Genomic DNA, 19696 nt, shown 5'->3' on the forward strand with positions numbered 1-19696 from the left:
CCTTGGCCTACTGGCCCAATCCCTAAGCAGATACCCTCTCCTGCCCATCTCCACAAGGTGAAAGGTAGAAATCAAACCAGGAGGCTTAAACCACATGAGGGCCTGAAAAGCCCCTACTATGGAGGGGCTGTCCCAGGCGCTGTGGGGTATGGAGCAGCATCCCTGCCCCCCTGTCCTGACTCATGCCAGGAGCACCCTCCAGTCATGACAACTACAGACATCCCCAGCCAAGGGTTCCTACAAGCTGATACAAGGTATGCGTGGCACTCACCTGAGGGAGAAAAGTTAGTGAGCACCAAAAACATCAAGATTAATGGTGCTTAATGTACTATTTTAACATTTCAAAGTGAAAAAAATCCATGATGAACAAAATGTCAAAATTTTTTCCTGAAGTATAGTTGATTTATAGTGTTGTGTTTATGCTGCACGGCACAGTTACATGTAGTTATACTGCACACTCAGTTATACGTAGATATATTCTTTTTCATGTTCTTTTCCATGATGGTTTATCACAGGATGTTGAATAGAGTTCTCTCTGCTATACAGTAGGATCTTGTTGTTTATACATCCTATATATAATAGTTTGCATCTGCTTGTCCCCAGCACTCCCAGTCCTTCCCTCCCCACTCCCTCTCCCCTTCAGCAACCACAAGTCTGTTCTCTATGTTTGGGAGTCTGTTTCAAAGATATGTTCATTTGTCTCATATTTTATATTCCACATATTAAGTGACATCATATGGTATTTGTCCTTCTTTGCTTATTATGCTCATCTCTGGTTGCATCCATGTAGCTGTGAGTGGTATTACTTCATTCTTTTTGATGGCTAATGTTCCATTGTGTGTGTGTGTGTGTGTATCATATCTTCTTTATCCATTCCTCTGTTGATGGACACCTAGGTTGCTTCCATGTCTTGGCTGTTGTAAATAGTGCTGCTATGAACTTGGGATGCATGTATCTTTTCAAATTATAGTTTTTGGTATATGCCCAGGAGTGGGATTACTGGATCATATGGCAACTCTTTTGTTTTTGGCCACACTATGGGCCTGTGGGATTTTAGATCCCCAACCAGGGATCAGATCTGGGCCCTTGGTAGTGAAAACACAGAGTCCTAACCACTGGACTACTAGGGAAGTCCCTATTTTTAGTTTTATAAGGAACCTCCATACTGTTTTCCATAGTGGCTACACCAATTTACAATCCCACCGACAGTGTAGGAGGGTTCTTGTTTCTTCACATCCTCTCCAGCATTTATTACCTGTAGATTTTTCTAGTGATGGCCATTCTGACTGGTGTGAGGTGGTACCTCACTGTGGTTGTGATTTTCATTTCTCTAATAACTAGTGATGTTGAACATCTTTTCATGTGCTTATTGGCCATCTTTGGAGGAATATCCATTTAGGACTTTGCCTATTTTTCAATTGGATTGTTTCTTTTGTTACTGAATTGTAGGAAATGTTTATATACAAAATGTCAAAACTTTAAATACAGATTGAACAGTGCTATTTTAAAGTCTGAGGCAAAATGAAGAAGATATGCCCTTTATATGTGTTTTTATATAGTTTTTGATGGTTTATTTTCCTCTCCCAGAATATTAAAGTGGTTGAAAAAGTTAGCCTAAATATTGTACTTAATCCAAACCTGCATTTATTAGAATTTTACTTTTTTGGCTTTCACAGGAGCAAACTCTGATATTTTCATTAAAACTATTAACCATGATGAAAATACATAAAAATTCATATGTGGTGGGTTCACATTTCCTTTTGTCTCAGGCTTTGATGGGGGCCTATGGGACTGTCCACACCTGCAAGTTAGGAATTGTTTAAAAAAAAAATTAAAAAAAAATTAAGTGTAACTTGTCTCACATTCCATCACTTATAGGTACTTAAGTGACATCTATTAAACACAGATTTAGGTGAGGTCTGAAATCACATCACTCCACAGATAGTTATAATGGCAAATGACAGGAACAGAATGTCTCTCATTCTTCTCTCACAGCTCAGTTGGTAAAGAATCCGCCTGCAATGCAGGAGATCCTGGATTGATTTCCTGGGTTGGGAAGATCCTCTGGAGAAGGGATAGGCTACCCACTCCAGCATTCTTGGGCTTCTCTTGTGGCTCAGCTGGTAAAGAATCTGCCTGCAATGTGGGAGACCTGGGTTTGATTCCTGGGTTGGAAAGATCCCCTGGAGAAGGGAAAGGCTACCCACTCCAGTATTCTGGCCTAGAGAATTCCATGGACTGTATAGTACATGGACACACTGAGCGACTTTCACTTTTCACTTCAATAGACTGGTTGAGCTTCCCAGGTGGCGCTAGTGGTAAAGAACCCACCTGCCAATGCAGGAGACATAAGAGATGCAGGTTTGATCCCTGGGTTGGGAAGATCTCCTGGAGGAGTGCATGGCAACACACTCCAGTATTCTTGCCTGGAAAATCCTCACGGACAAGGAGCCTGGTGGGCTACAGCCCCTGGGATCACAGAGTGGGATACCACACAAGCAACTCAGTGTGCATGCAGTAGACTCGTTAATAAATGTTGGTACCAGGCAGCTGTTTAAAAACTGAGGATGCGGTGTGGGTTTTAATTGAAGTATAGTTGATTTATAATGTGGTAGTTTCAGGTATATAGCAAAGTGATTCAGTTATACACATGCACGTATATATTCTTTTTCATTATGGTTTATTATAAAGTGTTGAATATAGTTCCCTGTGCTATACAGTAGGTCCTTGTTTATTTCATATATAGTAGTGTGTGTATGTTAATCCCAAACTCTTAATGTATTCCTCTCTCCCGCCCTTTCTCTTTTAGTAACCATAAAGTTTGTTTTCGATGTCTGTGGGCCTATTTCTTAATAAGTTTGTATCATTTTTTAAAGATTCCACATATAAGCAATATTATAGATTTGTATTTCTCTGTCTTGTTTATTTTACTTAGTATGAAAATCTCTAGGCCCATCCATGTTGCTGCAATACTTCATCCTTTTATGGCTGAGTAATATTCCATTGTATATACAGACCACACTACCCATTCATCTGTTGATGGACTTGTAGGTTGCTTCCATGTCTTGGCTATTGTGAATAGTACTGCTATGAGCATTGGGATCCATGCATCTTTTCAAATGAGTGTTTTCATCTTTTCCAGATATATGCCCAGGAGTGGGACTGCAGGATCACATGGTAATTCCACTTGTAGTTTCTTAAGGGACCTCCGTAACCGTTCTCCACCGTGGCTGAGCCAGTTCACATTCCCACCGTCAGTGTGGGAGGTCTTTCTCCACACCTCTCCAGCAGCTATTATCTGTAGACTTTTTGATGAAGCTGGGTTCCTTCTGAAGCGCCCTGGCCTCCAGGAAATAAACAGTAGGTGAAAAAGGCTGGTGCAGAAAATTATGTAGCACACGCCACTCCTTGTGTTAAAATGTATGAAGTTGCTGTGGACTGAAAGTATGTGCCAGTATGTCTCCATGAAATGTGTGTGTATATTGACACCCCAACCCCCCAGTGTGGCTGCATCTGCAGATGGGCCCCCAAGAATGCTGTCAAGGTTAAATGAGGTCAAAAGGGTTCAGCCCTGATCCCCTAGAAGCAGCGTGTCTGAAGAGTCCCCAGAGAGCTCCCCTGCTCTCAGATCAAGGAAAGGCCACATGAGGACGTGGTGAGGAGGCAGCCGAACCAGGAACAAGGCCTCCAGAAGCAAGCTCAGGCTGCAGCCTCCAGAGCCAGGAGAGGTTCACTGCAGCCTCGGTGGCTGGGCCTCTGTTCTGTGGTGGCAGAGTCATGAGATGGCTGTTTTCACAGAGAGGACGTTTCTAGCCTCCTCCGGGACTTGGCAGGTGTTACGCAGTCCATCATCCTACACCTGCTCATGTTTGCATCTGTGCCTATACAGATGGGTTCTCAGGTGCCTCCCTTCAAGACACAGTCTCCCCCTGAACGAGATGTGGAGGAGATGGCCTGAGACTTCTGAGTGGCTTGTAAAAGGCAACTCCCCCAACCTCGCTCACCATGTAGTAAGGAGGCTCAAGTCACACCTGAGAGGCCCACATGGGGAGGAGCCATGTGAGGGGGCCTCATGGAAGCCCCAATACCTGCCCACCCCCACCCCCAGCCATGAAGCTGATGCCTCTGCTGCAACTTCGTGAGGGACCCTCAGCCAGCACCCCTCAGACAGATCACTCTCAAACTCTCACTGTGAGGTAATGTTTGTCCTCAGCCACCAAGTCGAAGTAACGTGTTTAGGCAGCAAGAGATAAAAACACCATGCAAGTATCACCCACCACACATCTGAAATGATCAAACCATGTCTGCCAGCCCCTGGGAACCCCAGATCTGTGCAGTTCTGGTGCTGAAGGGATCCCCAGGTCACCGCACCCCAGCATGAGCACGTGCAGGCGGGCAGGTTTCAGAGTGAGGTTTAATGCCGTGTGTGTCCACACACGAAAGCTATTTCCACCAAAAGAGGAAATGAACTCGTGCCAGCGACTTCCTAGAGTCCATCCAGAGAGCCTGGGCAGTTCCAGATGCAGATGGCAGGAGGCAGTACAGCAGACACCTGGAGGGGGTACAGAGCAGGGTGAGCAGACGCCGCTGCCAGGCTCTAGCCCCAGACCTGGCCTTGCCACCTAGGAGTCTGAAACAGGGATGTACACACACTCTGGACTGTCCAGTGTGCAGCACGGTGAAGGGGTTGTCAGCGCTCACGGTAGCACTCCCAGGGAGGCCAGTCTCCGCTTTCCCATCTGTGAGATGGGCATCCCTCCACCCCGACTAGGCCCAGGCAGGCTGAGGCTCCAGGATGGAGCCCCAAGGGGCCATGCCCACTCCATAGACCCAGGCTGCCATCCTGTAGCTCTGTACTACTGGGCAGGGGGCTTGTGCAGGGCCCTGCCCTCAAGTAGGGTTGTCCACGTGAGCTCCCCACACCTGCCGCTCAGGGATCCCAGGCTACCCCCACTGACTGCTGCTGAAACTCACCAGAGGGGCCTGAGGTCGTGAGTTTAGTCATCCTTCTTGAACTTGCCGTTGATGTAGGGCACCCAGTCCAGAATCAGCCGCCAGTCAGTGGCCCATACCAGCCCCACGGCACCTACGGCGCCCCATATGCTTGCTGTGGGGACCCTGCAAGGACAGCAGGGGTCAGGCCTCAGCGCCCCTCCCTCGCAGCTGTTCATCAGGTGTCCGCCTTGCAGGGACATGTGGCCCTGCCCCATGTGTGGGCGGGACACATCCTGCTGATGACCCGGAGGCAAGGCCATTCCCATCTGCTTTCATATCAAGATCTGCTAAAGGTTTTATTTGAGGAATTCTGCTAAGAAAAGAAAAGCCCAATTCCAAGCTTGTAACTATAAGGATAGTAAAAGCTTGCAGGCAGGCACATTAACGAATGCAGTTTACAGCAGCCCCATCTCTGAGACAGCCAATGGACTGAGGCGAGAGTTGTCAGGGACCCGTCTTACTGATGAGACCATGGCACAGAGAGGGCAAGCCATGTCCCTGAGACACACAGCCCGCTGGGTGCAGAGCCAAAGCAGGGGCTCCAAGACCACCACACCCCACGTTTACATCCAGCAATGGGCATGGTCAAGGACGTCCCCAACAGTCCCACCTCCTGGCTTGCATACCCCTCCCTTTGAGTGTCAGCAGGACCCAGTCACACCCCTAATGAATATAATATGGAGGGGGGGATTTTATTTTCTTAGGTTCCAAAATCACTGTGGATGGTGACTGCAGGCATGAAATTAAGACACTTGATCCTTGGAAGGAAAGCTATGACAAACCTAGACAGCATATTAAAAAGCAGAGCCCTCACTTTGCTGACAAAGGTCCATATAGTCAAACCTATGGTTTTTCCAGTAGTCATGTATAGATGTGAGGTTAGACCAGAAAGAAGGCTGAGTGCCGAAGAATTGATGCTTTTGAACTGTGGTGCTAGAGAAGACTCTTGAGAGTCCCCTGGAATGCAAGGAGATCAAACCAGTCAATTCTAAAGGACATCAACCCTGAACATTCATTGGAAGGACTGACTCTGGCCATCTGATGTGAAGAGTTGACTCATTGGAAGAGACCCTGATGCTGGGAAAGGTTGAAGGCAAAAGGAGAAGGGGGCAGCCAAGGATTAGATGGTTTCATCACCACCTCAATGGACATGAGTTTGATCAAACACCAGAAGGCAGTGGAGAATAGAGGAGCCTGGGTGTGCTGCAGTCCATGGGGTTGCAAAGAGTTCACGACTTAGCGACTGAACAACAGAATCAGAGCCACCTGCCGTCGACCCCAACGTCCTGGCCACTTGCCTTGGGGCCTGTGGACGCTCAGAGGGAGGTGGCAACGAACCTGACCTCCAAAGGGCACCCAAGGTGGTGCTGCTGAGAGTCCCTCATGGGCCTTCCTTACACCCTCACCACCTATCCTCCACTTTTTCAAAGGAAGACACCAGGGCTCTGAGAGGGGCTGAGTGCAGGATCCCCAGCTGGTGAGCATGTATGCTCCGAATCTGAGACACAACCGCACAGTGCCTCCTGGCGGTGAGTCCTGCTTCCCGGCCTCCGGAAGCCAGTGCAAGGCTGCACCCATCCCCTTTAATATTTTACATCAACCTCATGTCATGGATCATACCGTTTTAGTTTTTTCTTGTCCAGGGACTACAGCGTCAGCCTGGAAGTTTCCGTTTATCGCTGTCTCTGGCACCCAATGCAGTGCTAGGTGAGAACACACTGGTGCTCAGTGGGTACTGCTAACTGAATGAAACCCTGGATGAGGGTGTCGCTGCTCTGATCAAGGCAGACAGGGACAGACAGACGGTGCCCGAAGGCTCGTGCTGCCCCAGGGGAGGGGCGGTAGGGGTCTCAGGTGGTCCCACCCGACGCTAGGGACCGCCTTTCGGCCTGAGTTGCCCCAATTGTAAAGCGCCACTGTCACTGTCCACCCGAAGGTCCTTAGCAGCGCCGCCGTCCAGGGACAGTCCCCACTTGTCACTCTCCCTGGCAGAGCTCGAGGACACGACTGCCGAGTACAGGCCCCTGTTTCTCAGCGCCCCACGTTGTGGGTTCCCCAATCCCGCTGCCACGTGGGGCCACACCCATTCCACCCGTCTCCCACGGGGAGCAGGGACAGAGAGAGATGTCGGCTTCACAGCAACATCAGGCAGAAGCAAAGCCAGGAGCAGCACACAGGGTCAGTTTCCAGGCTCCAGGAGCTGAGCGGGGGCTCTGAGCGCGGACCGCGGGGGCACCATCGCGGCCCCCAGGTGGAGCGGGTCGGGGGCCCAACACACGAGTGTGCGCGGGGAGACCACGCAGCCGTTCCGTGCCTCAGTTTCCCCATCTGGGACCTGGAAGGACAAGGGGCTCGGGGGCGGGGGCTACGTCCTCACCAGTTTCTGGCCAGCTGGCGGTAGCGCGGGCCCAGGAACCTGGTCAGCATGGCGGCACCTTCCCTGCTCAGGGTGACCCGGGCCCTGCCGATTCGGGCGCACTGCGCAGGCGCGCTAGCCGCAGCGCGCAGGCCCGCAGGGAGGCCCCGCCCCGTCCCCTTCAGGGAGGGCTGACAGCGGGACCGTGAGGCCGCCGCCGCTGCGCACGCAGATTCGCAAGATATTTACACTAACTTCCGGGAAAGGTCTGAAGAACTCAGACTGGAATGGGCGGGCCCTGGAGGCCGGGCCTTGTGATCACGTGATGCGCATAGCAGGCTCGGCCTATGGCTGTCAGAGCGTCCGGAAGGTGCGCAACTTGCAATCCGCGGCGTTTTGTGAGTTTGTGTTCCAGTTAGGTGCTAGAACTTTACTTTTAGTTGAAGAAACTGAGACCTGACGGGGAAGGGACTCTCCCAGAGTCGCACAGAGGGGAAGGGTGGCGATTTGAACTCTCTTTTGGAGGAATTGGGCGTTGTCACTGGACTCGCTGCGTGTGACACCTTGGCCAGATGATAGTGCTTCCTCTAGCCTCGGTTTGCTGGCACTAAGTTGTGTGTTGCTCGGAGGCGGGTCCAAAATTGTTTGCACGTTTCGTTTGGGAGATATTCCTCATTCCAGCAGCAGAGGGAGGCCTGGCTCCTTGCGCTGTGTGCATTCAGAACACCACCTTTTAGCTGGTGGACCCAGGACAGGTGAGTCCTCGTCATTCTGGGGCTCCAGCGGCGAATGTATGCTTGGAAATGCGGACTGGACACCTTGGAGTTTGTCTGGCCAGCCCAACTCATCCTCCTGGGATCCGCCCTGGGCACCTCCTGAGACTCTAGCCTCAAAGGGTTGGTTAGAGACCACGGTCTGGGCACAACGGATGCTCCTTGCTACTGAGTTGGACATAGTTTCTCTGCCTGTCCAGATGCTGTAGGATTTCTTACGTTGGGATCAGAGAGGACCTGAAATAGGCTCTGTCCTTGATGGAAAACCTAAAAAGTGGGATGGAGGGCCCACCCTGAAGATTGTATAATCTGAGACAGAGATTAGAAGCCTGAAAAGATGAGCAGACATGGGGCATAGAGGCCTTGGGGCTGCAGGTCCTGGATCCAGCAGTTTCTGAAGGTCTGCCACGTTGCTCCTCGTGCTTAATGCACTTCAGCTCAGGGGGCAGAATGCTTTTTTATTTCAAGTGATAAACAAAAATCAGATTAAGAGGAAAGAAGTAAGGCATGTTGGGTGGCTTCAGGCTCAGCTGCATCCAGGAGTCTAGCAATATCATTACATGTTTTCTCTCCATCTCTCAACTCCTACTTTCCTCTGTGTTGCCTATACTCTCTGGTGAACTGTCTCTGAGCAGAGGCACTCAGAAACTCCTGGTTGACATAGAACCTCTGGGTTGACATTCCAGCAGCCCTTGTAGGAAGATAGCATCTCTTTCCCAATAATCTCAGAAAATGCCCCAAAGCTGGTCCTTACTAGCGTGTTGTGGAAACAGAAGAGCCGGCCCCTCTCATTTGAGGATGTGGGCTAAAATTGGAGGAGGATCCCTAAAATAGAATACTAGGATTCTGTGACCAGAGAGATAGTGGATAAGCAAGAATGGTTGCCCCCACCCCCACCCCCATCCCCAGCTGACCCTGGGTTCCATGTAGGATCCCTGTTTGACCCTCAGGAAACCGAACTCTTTTCTCATGTTAAATTCACATTACATACAGTTAACCATTTTAAAGTGTAGAATTCAGTGGCCTTTAATATATGATTGTGTGCCCACCACCTCTAATTCCGTAACATTATCACCCCAAAAGCAATCCCATCTCCATCAGTATCCCCCCATTCTCCTTGCCCCCAGCCCTGACAACCAGGACCCCACTCTCTGTAGATCTGTCTGTTCTGGACGTTTCCCATCAATGGAATCACATCCTGTGTGTCCTTCTGTGTCTTCTCTCACTGAGCATCGTGTTCTCAGGGTCTGTCCATGTAGTACCAAGTGTCAGGGCTTCAGCCCTTTTCAGGACTGAGTGATGCTTCCACGTGTGGAGGGACCACATTGTGTGTATCCATCATCTGTTGGATTCTTTTAAAATTTTTTTACAACTTTACTGAGGTATGTTTGGGTCATATATACACTTAAAACATACAACTTGGACCTGTGTATTTACCCATGGACCTACTGAGGTCCAGGTCAGCCTATGACTCTACTGACCTTACTCACCACCCCCGTCAAACCGGGGTTGAGGGTGGAATTGTGCTCCTGAGGACTTGCTCAAGTCTTGACACCACCCCCCTCCACCTGTGAACAGGACCTTATGTGGAAATAAGGTGTCTGCAGATGTGATTGGTTAAGATGAGGTCATGCTGGAGATTTTGTAGCCCTAATGCAATGGCAGGTAAGAGGGGTACCAGGACACAGACCCACAGGGAGAGGCCACCTGAAAATGGAGGTGGCGATCAGGGTTATGTGGCTGCAAACCAAGGCACACCCTGGGCCCCTGGAAGCTGCTAAGAGGCAGGAGGGACCCTCCTGGGAGGGCCAGGAGGGAGCATGACTGCCACACCTGAAACCCCCTATACCCAGCCCCCCAGGCCCGCACGGAGCTGTTTCAGCTGCCCTGGGAGCCATGCATGCGCACACGGAAGTAGCGCCATCCCTGGAGCGCGCATGCCCAGTGCCATCCTTGGCGGGGTGTGCTGAGGCACCCCAGCACCCCTTCCTCAACCCCCTTTTCATCCGTAAGCACACAACAGCTGAAAGATCAAGGGAGAGCCAAGTATTGTCATAAAATGTCATTTATTGCTACAGTGCTGTTATGTACAGGACAGGTCGCCAAATCGACTCTTAGAGGATCACTATTAAAAATTCCAAAGAATCCAGCCAGCTGTGTTGAGTTGTATAAAATTATTTTACTTAAAACTTTTTCTTTTTTTTTTAAAAAAGTCAGTTATCCTGAGGCACTCAGAGCACAATTTTCCTGTAACTGTGATTCTTCCCCTTCCCTCAAGGCTTTTTCCCCAGGCTGGGTTAATCTCATTTTATATATATATAACATATAAAACTTAAATTATATATGTGATACAGAGTTCAGAAATCTGTGGGCCTCAGGGAGCTGCAGAGGGAAACTGAGGCAGCTTCCCCAAAGAGATAAGACCCATAGACCAGGGGGGTCACCAAGGAGTGTGACTCAGTCTTGGGGGAGAGCCCAGGGGAACCCCAGGAGTCCAGAGGCGGGCCCCCCAAGCTGGGATATCCCACCCATCCTGGTCTTGGGGTTTCCTCAAGATTCTCATGGGATACCCAGTCACAGGGGCATTCCAGTCTTGGGGGCCAGGCCCCCCAGTCCTTGGGGAATGAGGGTGGGAGTCTTAGGGTAGATGCCTGGGATGCTGGTGGTGTGGGGTGCCCACAGCCAGCTTGGGGGTCCATAAGGCCTCTGTGCAGGAAAGAAGGGAGGGCAGGTGAGATCCCACTAGGGCTGACTCCATGCCCAGGTGATACACAGAGTGACCATCCTGGACTTTCAGTTTAAGCCTGGGATGGTCCCAGCAGTTCAGGTCAAATAGGCCCCCTTAAACACAGGTGAGAAGGGTACCTGGGGAGGCTTGGGGACTGGCACTTAGAGCCTGAGGGCAGCCCACCCTCCAGGGTTGTAGACACGCAGACCACGGGCCTTTCTAGGCAGGGACCCTGTACAACCCCCACCCCCTCCCCTCACATCAGGACAACCACTTGGGGAGCGGGGGTTTCTGTGCTAGAGTTCGAAGCAGGGGCTCAGGTCCCCTGGCCAAATAGGTGAAGATGTGCAGGCCCTGAGCCTGGGAATAGTGGTTCTCACAAAGTCCTATCTTGGAGAGGTCCACAGGCTCGGGGCTCAGTGTGGGGCTGGGTGGGGAGGGAGGGACAGAGCTGCTTACAGGGGAGGAACCTTGACCTTCTGATCGGGGATCATCCCTGTCTCCACTGAGATTCCCCACCAGGGTGTCGCCCTTCCTGAGGATGGGGACAGCAGATAGGGAAGGGAGATCCCCATCAGGGTGAGGCCCACCCACCATTTCACAGAGAGCATATTTTAGAGAACACCCCCCCCCCCCCCACGTTAGAACCGGAACAAGATGGCAGCAACCACCCCCAGGACCAGCAGCTCCCAGAGAGGATGGGAGACCTCAGGTCTACATGAGGTCTTTATTTTTTTTTGCCATGCTCCACTGCACGTGGGATCTTAGTTACCAGACCAGGGATGGAACCTATGTCCCTGAATTGGGAGCATGGAATTTTAACCACTGGACCACCAGGGAAGTCCTGGGGTCTTTTTAATACAATTTTTAATAATCTGGTTGATAATGAAATGCAATGCTCATTTCTAGAAACAGCAGCAGAAATAGCGACAAGAGACTTTTATACAAAAAAATTTGTTGCTTACAAAACATATGCAAAAAAGCTTAAAAAAAAGGACATTCTAATTTCCTTCTACGTTATATATATATATAAAAAAATCTCCTAACTAAGGTTCCTTTTATTTTCCTTAAAAACAAAAACAAAAACGATTAGGCTTAGGCACGATTTGCTGCTGGCTCCGCACAGCTTCTCCCTCCCATGAGCAGCATGTTTGACCTCACGTTTAACTTAAGGCATCTTGTTTTTCTTTTCTGACAAAGTGTATGTATTTCTGGCTTGCTTTCTTGCTTGGTTTCAGGTTCTATTGCCAAAAAACAAACAAAAATGCTCCTTTAGGCCCAGGCCCGGGCGGCAGGGCCTAGACGCAGTTTCAGGATCCATCCGACAGGAGACCTGGTGGCCGGGCCCAGGGCGATGCTGGCTCGAGGTTGACCTCGGGCGACGTGGGGTGGGGATCTCGCATCTGGCGTGACCGTCTCAGGTAAGACCGAGGTGGGGTCACTTATCCGGGCGACATTCCCGTCACAGGTGCCCGGCGGGGTTGTGGGCCTCGCCCAGGCCGGGGTGGGCAGCCGACAGCACCATCTGGGGGTCTCCAACCACGCCCGATACCTTCTCCTCTTCCCGGCGCTTCAAGCAGGCCGCTTTGGGGTTCAGGTTACGCTCTGAGGGGAAGGGAGAGCACTGTGGGAGAGGGTCCCCCGGGGAGCGAGGACGAAGTGCGCCTCCGTTTCTCTGCCCGTCCGCATAAGGCCGCGGGGTCGGGGGTCAGCAGCGGGCAGAGCGCCGGTGGACAGGGCGGGGGCGGGGTCCGCAAAGTGGGCGGAGCACCACCGGTGGGGAGGGCGGGGCGGGGCGGCCGGGCGCCTACCTCGCACCTGCTGCTCCAGGCCCAGGATGACCTGCACGGCCTGTTGCAGGATGAGCAGCTTGGTCTGCGCCTTGTCCGACTTGAGGTGCAGCTGGCACATGCGCCCCAGCTCCCGGAAGGCCTCGTTAATGTCCCGCACGCGCACCCGCTCCCGCGCGTTATTGGCCATGCGCCTCTCCCGGTCCCTCAGGTCTTTCTCCTCCAGGGATAGCACCTCCTCCGTACTGCTGAGTCACAGCACCGGGGGCCCCATTAGTCCCGGGCAGGGTCGTGGGGAGGGCACCCGTTGGCTGTGTGGGCGCACGCCCTGGGCCAAGCTCCAGGGGCGCCCTGTGCCTGGCTGCAGGCAGGGCCTCGACCCCCACCCTAGGGTAGACAGGGAGCTGGGGCGCAGTCTGCCCCCTGCCTGCTCCCCGTGCCCAGGATGGCCCAGGAAGCAGGGGAGGCCCCGTAACCCCTCCCGGGATGACGACCTTCCCCTTCAGAGCAGTTGTTTGCTGAATGATGGAGCTGGGCCCAGCTGGACCACCTCAGGCACAAGGGGCCTGGAGCCCCTGAAGGAAGAGGGGTTCACAGCGTTGAGACCCCTCACCCTGGGTCCCCAGAAATGTCTCTCCCCAAGTTGGACTCTGCCTGCCTGATAGCCACCCTGAGTCCTGCCCGCAGGCCCCTGGACCCTGGTACTTGCACTGTGAAAGCTGTGTGCTGGATGTGGTGTCGAGCCCCCCCCAGTCTGTAACGGGCTCAGTCCGCCACCCGGGGACCATGGAGTCCACACCCAGATCAGGCCCCTGCCATGCAGCAGGGTGCACTGCACAAGCCATCTCTGCCTGTTTCCCAGCACAGGGCCAGTCTCACTCGACACCTGCCTTGTGGTCTGGGGGCCCTATTCTACCTGCCCACCCTGCCCCCTCAGGTCTAAGTGACACCTGTGGGTGGCGGCGGCGGCCGGAGCCCAGGACAAGCGCGCAGACCAAACTGACAGTCAGGCCTTGGGTCCCCTTTCTTCCCTCAGGTCCTGGCGGGCAGGGGCCATGGGGGAAGAAAGGCCTGGGCCATAGCCCTGGCGTCCAGTGCTCCAGTGCTTGGGCGCAAGTGCGAGGTGAGGAGGGCGGCCAGGGGAGGGGGAGCACGGGAGGCAGAGAGCAAAGGGGCAGGCGTGGGGGGCGGGGACAGACACACACACACACAGTGTGACACCCACATCGCCAATGGAGACGTGGAAACCTCAGAGCTGAGGGGACAGAGGGCAACAGGCGAGGGCCCTAGCTCCAGTCCAAGCGACAGCACTGCAGGAAAGAAAGGGTTAACAGGGCAGCAAGGGTGGGGTGGGGGAGTTAAGAAGGCAGCTGTGGGGGACAGTCACAGGGGGTCCCTTTCTGAGATCATCACTCAGCCTTCGGGATGGGGGTGAACCCCCCTGCAGGTGGGGCTGATGGGCTCTCATGGCCACAGAGTGCCTACTCAGAGTGACAGAGAAGCCTGTGGGACCCAGGGGATGCTAGTTGCTGCCAGCCCAGCTCTGGGCTTCGTGAAAAGGAAGAGCTGAGCAGGTGGGGGGTTCTCTGGGGTCTGGGGACACAATTCTGCACCCAAGTGCCCAGGTCTAGAGAGCTAGGGATCTGGAGTCTGTTCTTCCCATCTCAGAGGGGAAAATGAGGCTAGGCCAGGCAGAAGGCCAAGATTAGCAGCAGGGTATAGTCACTGGGGGTGTGGTCACTGCAGTGACAGTCACTTTCAGGGAGGGTGGTCACTGTCCGGGGAAGGTCACTGGGGGCGATGGTCACAGCAGGGAAGTGGTCACTGAGGAAGGGATGGTCACTGCAGGAAAAGGAAAGTCAGCGGGGGGTGATGTCAGCAGCAGAGAAGTCTCTGCAGGGAAGTCACGGGATGACATCACTGCAGGGGGGAGCTCATAGCAAGGGGTGACATCACTGCAGGGGGAGGTCATAGCATGGAAGGTCAGGGGATCAAGGCAGGGGAGGTGGGCTCCAGGAAAGGGGGGGCGAGCGAGGGCAGCGGAGGGGAGGGAGCGCGCCCCCACTGACCTCGCACCTGCTGCTCCAGGTTCAGGATGACCGACACGGCCTGGTGCAGGATGAGCAGTTTGGTCTGGGGCTTCTCACTGTTGAGGTGCAGCTGGCACATGCGCCCCAGCTCCTTAAAAGCCTCATTGATGTCTCGGACCCGCAGCCGCTCCCGTGCGTTATTGGCCACCCGGCGCTCCTTCTCCCGCTCAGCCTTCTGCTCTGGGGGGAGAAGGTCGTCCTCGTCCTCGTCTGGGCTACGGGGCCGGGGGCCAGAGGAAGACAGTGAGGCAAGGCCGGGCATGGACCCACCGCTGCCATGGGAGCGGGCGTCCCAGGCGTGTGCGCGTGCGCCCCCAGGAGGCCCTGTGCACGTGTGTGGCGGGCCCGTGGGAGTGGGGGAGAGCGGCACCTGGTCCGGGTGCGCGGAGCCTTGAGGTCCTTTTTCTCATCCTCGGCAGTGTCAGCCGCCACGTTCTCTTCGTCCTCTTGCTCTTCCCGCTTGATGTCGGTGGTGCCTGGGGCAGTGCCGCGCCCGAGATCTGCAAGAGGCAGGGGTCAGCGGGCCATGCAGAAGCCCCTGGAGAGCCAGTCCCCAGCCCCACACGGGCATCCGTTCCCAGACCCCGAGGACCAAAAGGCCTTGGGAATAAAGTGCACGAAAAGGTTATGGCCACTCAGGGCCAGAGAAGTCTCCTAAAACACTGAAGCGCTGTCCTCGAAACAGAAATCGATGAACTTGAATATATCCAACTTGAGAACGTCTCATCACCAAGAAAATAAGCAGCTGAGCCACAGAACAGAGACTCCTCACCCACAAGCAGAGAAAGGGAGCAGTTTCAGTGAGGGGAGGGCGGAGCATCTAGGGAGCAGGCAGGGCACTTGGGCACCGCAGCTGCTCCATCACCCTGAATGGAGGAACCACTGTGGGTCTTAGCACCGGTCCTGGGTGTGACCTCTTGGGAAAACCCTCTCACCTGACCTGGAAAAAGCAGCAACACACAGACCTGGAAATCCCAACCCACACCAGGAGACACTGCTCAGGAGATTTTGTAAAGTGCCAGCACAAGGGCCCAGGGTTGGGAGGGGCCTAATGTCCTGTGAGGCCGGGGTAGTCCTTGCATGGGTGGGAAGGCCACCCAGCAGGATGGCGACATAAACCAACCTGCAGCTGAGGGTATACAGCTGCTTGAAGCCACTGTGGGTCCCAAGAAGGTCTGGGCTGTCCTGTAGGAAGGGATGACCCCCTGGGAAGAGACTGACTCGGGCCTCTCAGCACTGCTGGCACCAGACTGGGCGTCCTGGGCCCTGTGAGCGCTGGGTAGCATCCCCGTCAGACACCACCCCTCCTCAGGGTGAGACCCTGGGTGTGGAGAGATGAAATTTAGACATCCAGGAAACACAAATCAGAGCTAGGCTGGTTCTGGGGGTGGGGGTGTGCAGGCAGGCATGAAGGTTGTGTGGTGGGGGCCTGGTCAAGTCTGCATAGCACACTATGTCACCTGACAACCTGTTTTTCACAAGGTTGCTGAGGGCGGGGTGGGTGGAGCAGCCCCCATGAGATCCAGGACCCCAAGCCCAAGTGGGCAGCCTGCCACAGTTACCCCTTTCTGCTGACAATCTGCGAAGTAGATGGCTGTCCCCTGGCTGACTGCGGGACACACAGCATGCTGCCTCTCCCTCAGTCTTGAAAGAAACCCTCTTGACTTCGCCCCCTCCCGCTACTGATTTCTCTGCTTCCCAGAACAATTAACACCCCAGAAATCCACTGACCTTGCCCCCGCCCTAGCGGGGTCCTCAGCTCACCGTCTGACATAGTGCGCCCTCCTCCATAAGCCTCAGTGCCCGCCCCGATGCACAGATCCAGGATCTGCCCTGTCCACACTCCAGCTGGGACCGTCAACTTCGCCATGTGCCAAGAACACCTAGATGCCATCTCCAAACTGGAACCCCACCTCATCTTCCATGTCTTCACATCCTTCAGAGCCCCTGGAAGTTGCCCCTCATGGCCTCTGCCCAGGCTGGTCCTCAGCAGCCACCCACATCCTCCTTCCTGGAGGAGCAGTCTCTTCTGCCCCCAGTCTGTCCTCCCAGCAGCAGTCACCAGAGGGCGCCTGTGAACACCTGAGCAAAATCCCAGGCCCTCCTCTGTCCACAGCCCTCCAGGCTCCCACCTACTCCGAGGTAAAAGCCTAAGTTCTCCCAGGGCGCACAAGGCCCTGAACCACCTGCCTTCCCCTCCTCCCTCTCTCCCCCTCCTCACTTGGCTCCAGCTGTTCCTCCAACATGGCAGACATGGTCCTGCCCCAGGGCCTTTGCACGTACTCACCCTGGCACCTGCCTGCTCACTCCTAACTTTAAAACTGCAGACGCTGCAGTGCCCCTCTCCCCACCCACCAACTTTCCCCCCAGCCTGTGTCCCAACATGCTCACTTCACCTTCCGACTTCTACACAAATCACCCCCTTTTTCTGCTCAATCTGTTTTGTTCCCCAGCTCCCGAAGCAGCAGTGCCCCCACCCCAGCTCTGTGGGACCCCAGGGCCAGGCACAGTAGGACTTCTCTGGCGAGGCTGAAGGTGGCACTGATGTGGAGAGTACATTCCTCTGCCCCCTCCTTAGTACCCTGGGGCCTCAGTTTCCTCAAATGGAAATGGGGGTAGACAGTCTTGAGCCCACACGGGAAGGTCTGGAGGGTGGTTCGGAGCCCCCTTTTCCAGAGCAGCAGCAAGGGGTCAGCTCACTGGTGGGCCCTCAGCACGGGCAATGTTGCTGGGACTCACCGCCATAGGAGTCAGGCGGCCGGGAGAGGTCAGGGAGGGCCACATGGTTGTGCACGAGGCCACTGCTGCCAGACAGGCCGTCCTCTGAATGGCCGCTTCCCACCTGTGGATGAGGGGGGTTATCAGCGCCAGCCTGGCCTGTGCAGCCCACCCACCACCCACCCACCTCCCAGGTCTGCCCTCACCAGCACTTACCAGGCCTGCATGCCGCCCACCCAGTGGCATGACAGGGCCAGTGAAGCCCGAGGTCAGTGCCCCATGGCCAGGTAGCATCCCGTGCGCGTCGCCTGCGGTGCCCACGGCGTGGCTGCGGAGTACATGGATGGCCTCATCCAGGTGATCCTCCACTTTGCTCTGCTGCAAGAAGGGCGGGTGAAGGGCTGGGAACAGCCGCCAGCGACCTTGCTGACCATTGCCTTGGACCTCATCCCCAATAAGTTAGCTGAGACGTCCATTCTAGTCAAGGGGCACCCGTCCTGTCACACATTCTGCTGTTTCCACCACACCTGGGGTTCTTACAGGACATGGTTTCCATGCCCTGTGAGACGTCACGTGACCATGGCAGAAACAAAATGCTGAGCCAGCCTGCCTCCCCCATCAATGGACCTCCTCAGGCACCCACCATCCTGGAACAGGTGTTCCTGTCTGTCCCTGTGCACCTACCCCACACTCCCACCATGGCGCACCCTCCTCAGACCCCAGGACGCTCACCAGGCCATGGAGACCCCCATCGTAGCTGGGCGATAAGGCACCAGGGGCTCCTGGTCGGGGCCACTGCGATGTCCCTGGAAGGGGCAGGAGACATGCACGTGAATGGGCACAGATCTGAAGTGTGTGCCACACAGCCTAACACAGGAAGCAGGGCTGGATTGGGAGTCCCAGGCTACAATGCTCAGACTGGCCACATGGGGGCTCTCATGCCTGCAGGTCGGTCTAAGGGCCCTGAGCCTGGATCTGGGCCCAGCTAACCTGGCAGCTCCTAGTCTGGGGTGCGCACCCAGTGGATAGGTCACCTCTTTGCACCTCAGTTACCACTTCCATGAAACCCATGGGGAAGGAGGCTCCTTCCAGTCCCACCGCACCTAAGCCCCGAGAACACCGTACAGGCCTATGGGTACTGTTAAAACTGCCCATACACTCCAGAGCCCTTGGTCCGCTCTCCTCGGACCTGAGCCCCATTCCAGGGCACAGCATGAGGCATACAGTGGGTGTCTAACTAACAACCGTGGCGGTGAATAAACGCCAACAGGCCCATGTCTGCTCTGGCTCTTGGGCACCCCAGGCCTCTGCTGGATCCCTCTGCCTCTGCAGGGCTTGCAGTGCATGGAGCACTCCCTCCCAGCTTTGGCCTGTTTTGTGACCTGAGATCCCCCTCCTCCAGGCTGCCCTCCTTGACAGCCTGGGAGACAGCCATGGGAACATGAGCTGAGGCACGTGGTTGGTCCAGCTCCCACCCAACGGGGGCTGCAGTCACCAGCCCCGGCCCCCTCCCCCAATACCCAGCACAGACCTGCCAGGCCCTGTGGGGAGCCCACGGGGGTGGAGGGGCTTGAGGAGAAGTTATTGCTTGAGTGATCCGGGGAATAGATCTGTGATGGGACAAGGAGAAACAAAGCCACCAGGTGGCTTGTCAGGGCCAGCTTCTTGGGGTCACTGGCTCAGCCACCCACCACATCCCATGCCTCACCGAGGCCAGAGCCTTGCCAAGGGCATCTCCGGAGCTGCTGGATGTGGTCCCACGGGAGCCTGTGAGTGGAGAGATGTGAGGCCCTGGCCGACAGAGACTACCACACAGATGCTCCGGCCTGGCCCTGGGCAGCCCAGCCAGTCGGGGTCTGCTGCCGTCCAGCACAGCCTCCGCAGGGCTCTGGGGCCAGGTGGGCTGCAGGGCTCTGTGTGAGCAGCACCCTTTGGGGGCCTCAGTTTCTCCAGTGGGGCCCCCTAATGAAAAAGCCCCTTTGAAACACCTGAGGGAGGTTGAGGAGCTGATGGTAACAATGATAACCAGGATCACAGTGATAATGATACCAACAATGCTAATCTTGAGCCCAGGGGGGTGGGGGACAAGGGGCTGTACCCAGGAGGCTGTCGGCTCCACTAACGGGGGGCGTGTGGCTGGAGATGCTGCTGTAGGTGCCTGTGGGGCCTGAGAAGGTGGATGCGGCTGGAAGCCCACCGTTCACCTCTGCTCCATGCAGCTGGTAGCCCTGCAGGGCGGGAAGGAT

General features: G+C 54.8%; 2 protein-coding genes across 4 annotated transcripts in view; both read right to left on the reverse strand.

Moving 5' to 3' along the window:
• Positions 1-4396: 4396 nt before the first annotated feature.
• LOC133062357 (cytochrome b-c1 complex subunit 10) lies at positions 4397-7526 on the reverse strand. The gene is made up of 3 exons (XM_061151254.1): positions 7373-7526; positions 4975-5118; positions 4397-4552 (listed from the first exon to the last, which is right to left on the reverse strand). The coding sequence occupies exons 1-2, from the start codon at positions 7420-7422 to the stop codon at positions 4998-5000; spliced, it is 171 nt and encodes a 56-aa protein (XP_061007237.1). The 5' UTR covers positions 7423-7526; the 3' UTR covers positions 4397-4552; positions 4975-4997.
• Positions 7527-10171: 2645 nt separating this feature from the next.
• TCF3 (transcription factor 3) overlaps positions 10172-19696 on the reverse strand; it is a 32913-nt gene continuing 23388 nt past the window's right edge. The window contains exons 11-19 of one of the 3 annotated variants that reach the window (XM_061151256.1): positions 19549-19678; positions 19159-19217; positions 18982-19060; positions 18183-18256; positions 17667-17825; positions 17472-17574; positions 15103-15232; positions 14712-14947; positions 10172-12457 (exon numbers count right to left, since the gene is read on the reverse strand). In XM_061151256.1, the coding sequence (XP_061007239.1) occupies positions 12315-12457; positions 14712-14947; positions 15103-15232; positions 17472-17574; positions 17667-17825; positions 18183-18256; positions 18982-19060; positions 19159-19217; positions 19549-19678 (1113 nt within the window). In that variant the 3' untranslated portion in view covers positions 10172-12314. Of the gene's footprint in view, positions 12458-12663; positions 12891-14711; positions 14948-15102; positions 15233-17471; positions 17575-17666; positions 17829-18182; positions 18257-18981; positions 19061-19158; positions 19218-19548; positions 19679-19696 lie in introns of all 3 variants that reach the window. The other 2 variants (XM_061151255.1, XM_061151257.1) reach the window with 2 other exon arrangements.

This window comes from Dama dama, chromosome 9, assembly GCF_033118175.1.
Source record: "Dama dama isolate Ldn47 chromosome 9, ASM3311817v1, whole genome shotgun sequence".
NCBI lineage: Eukaryota > Metazoa > Chordata > Mammalia > Artiodactyla > Cervidae > Dama > Dama dama.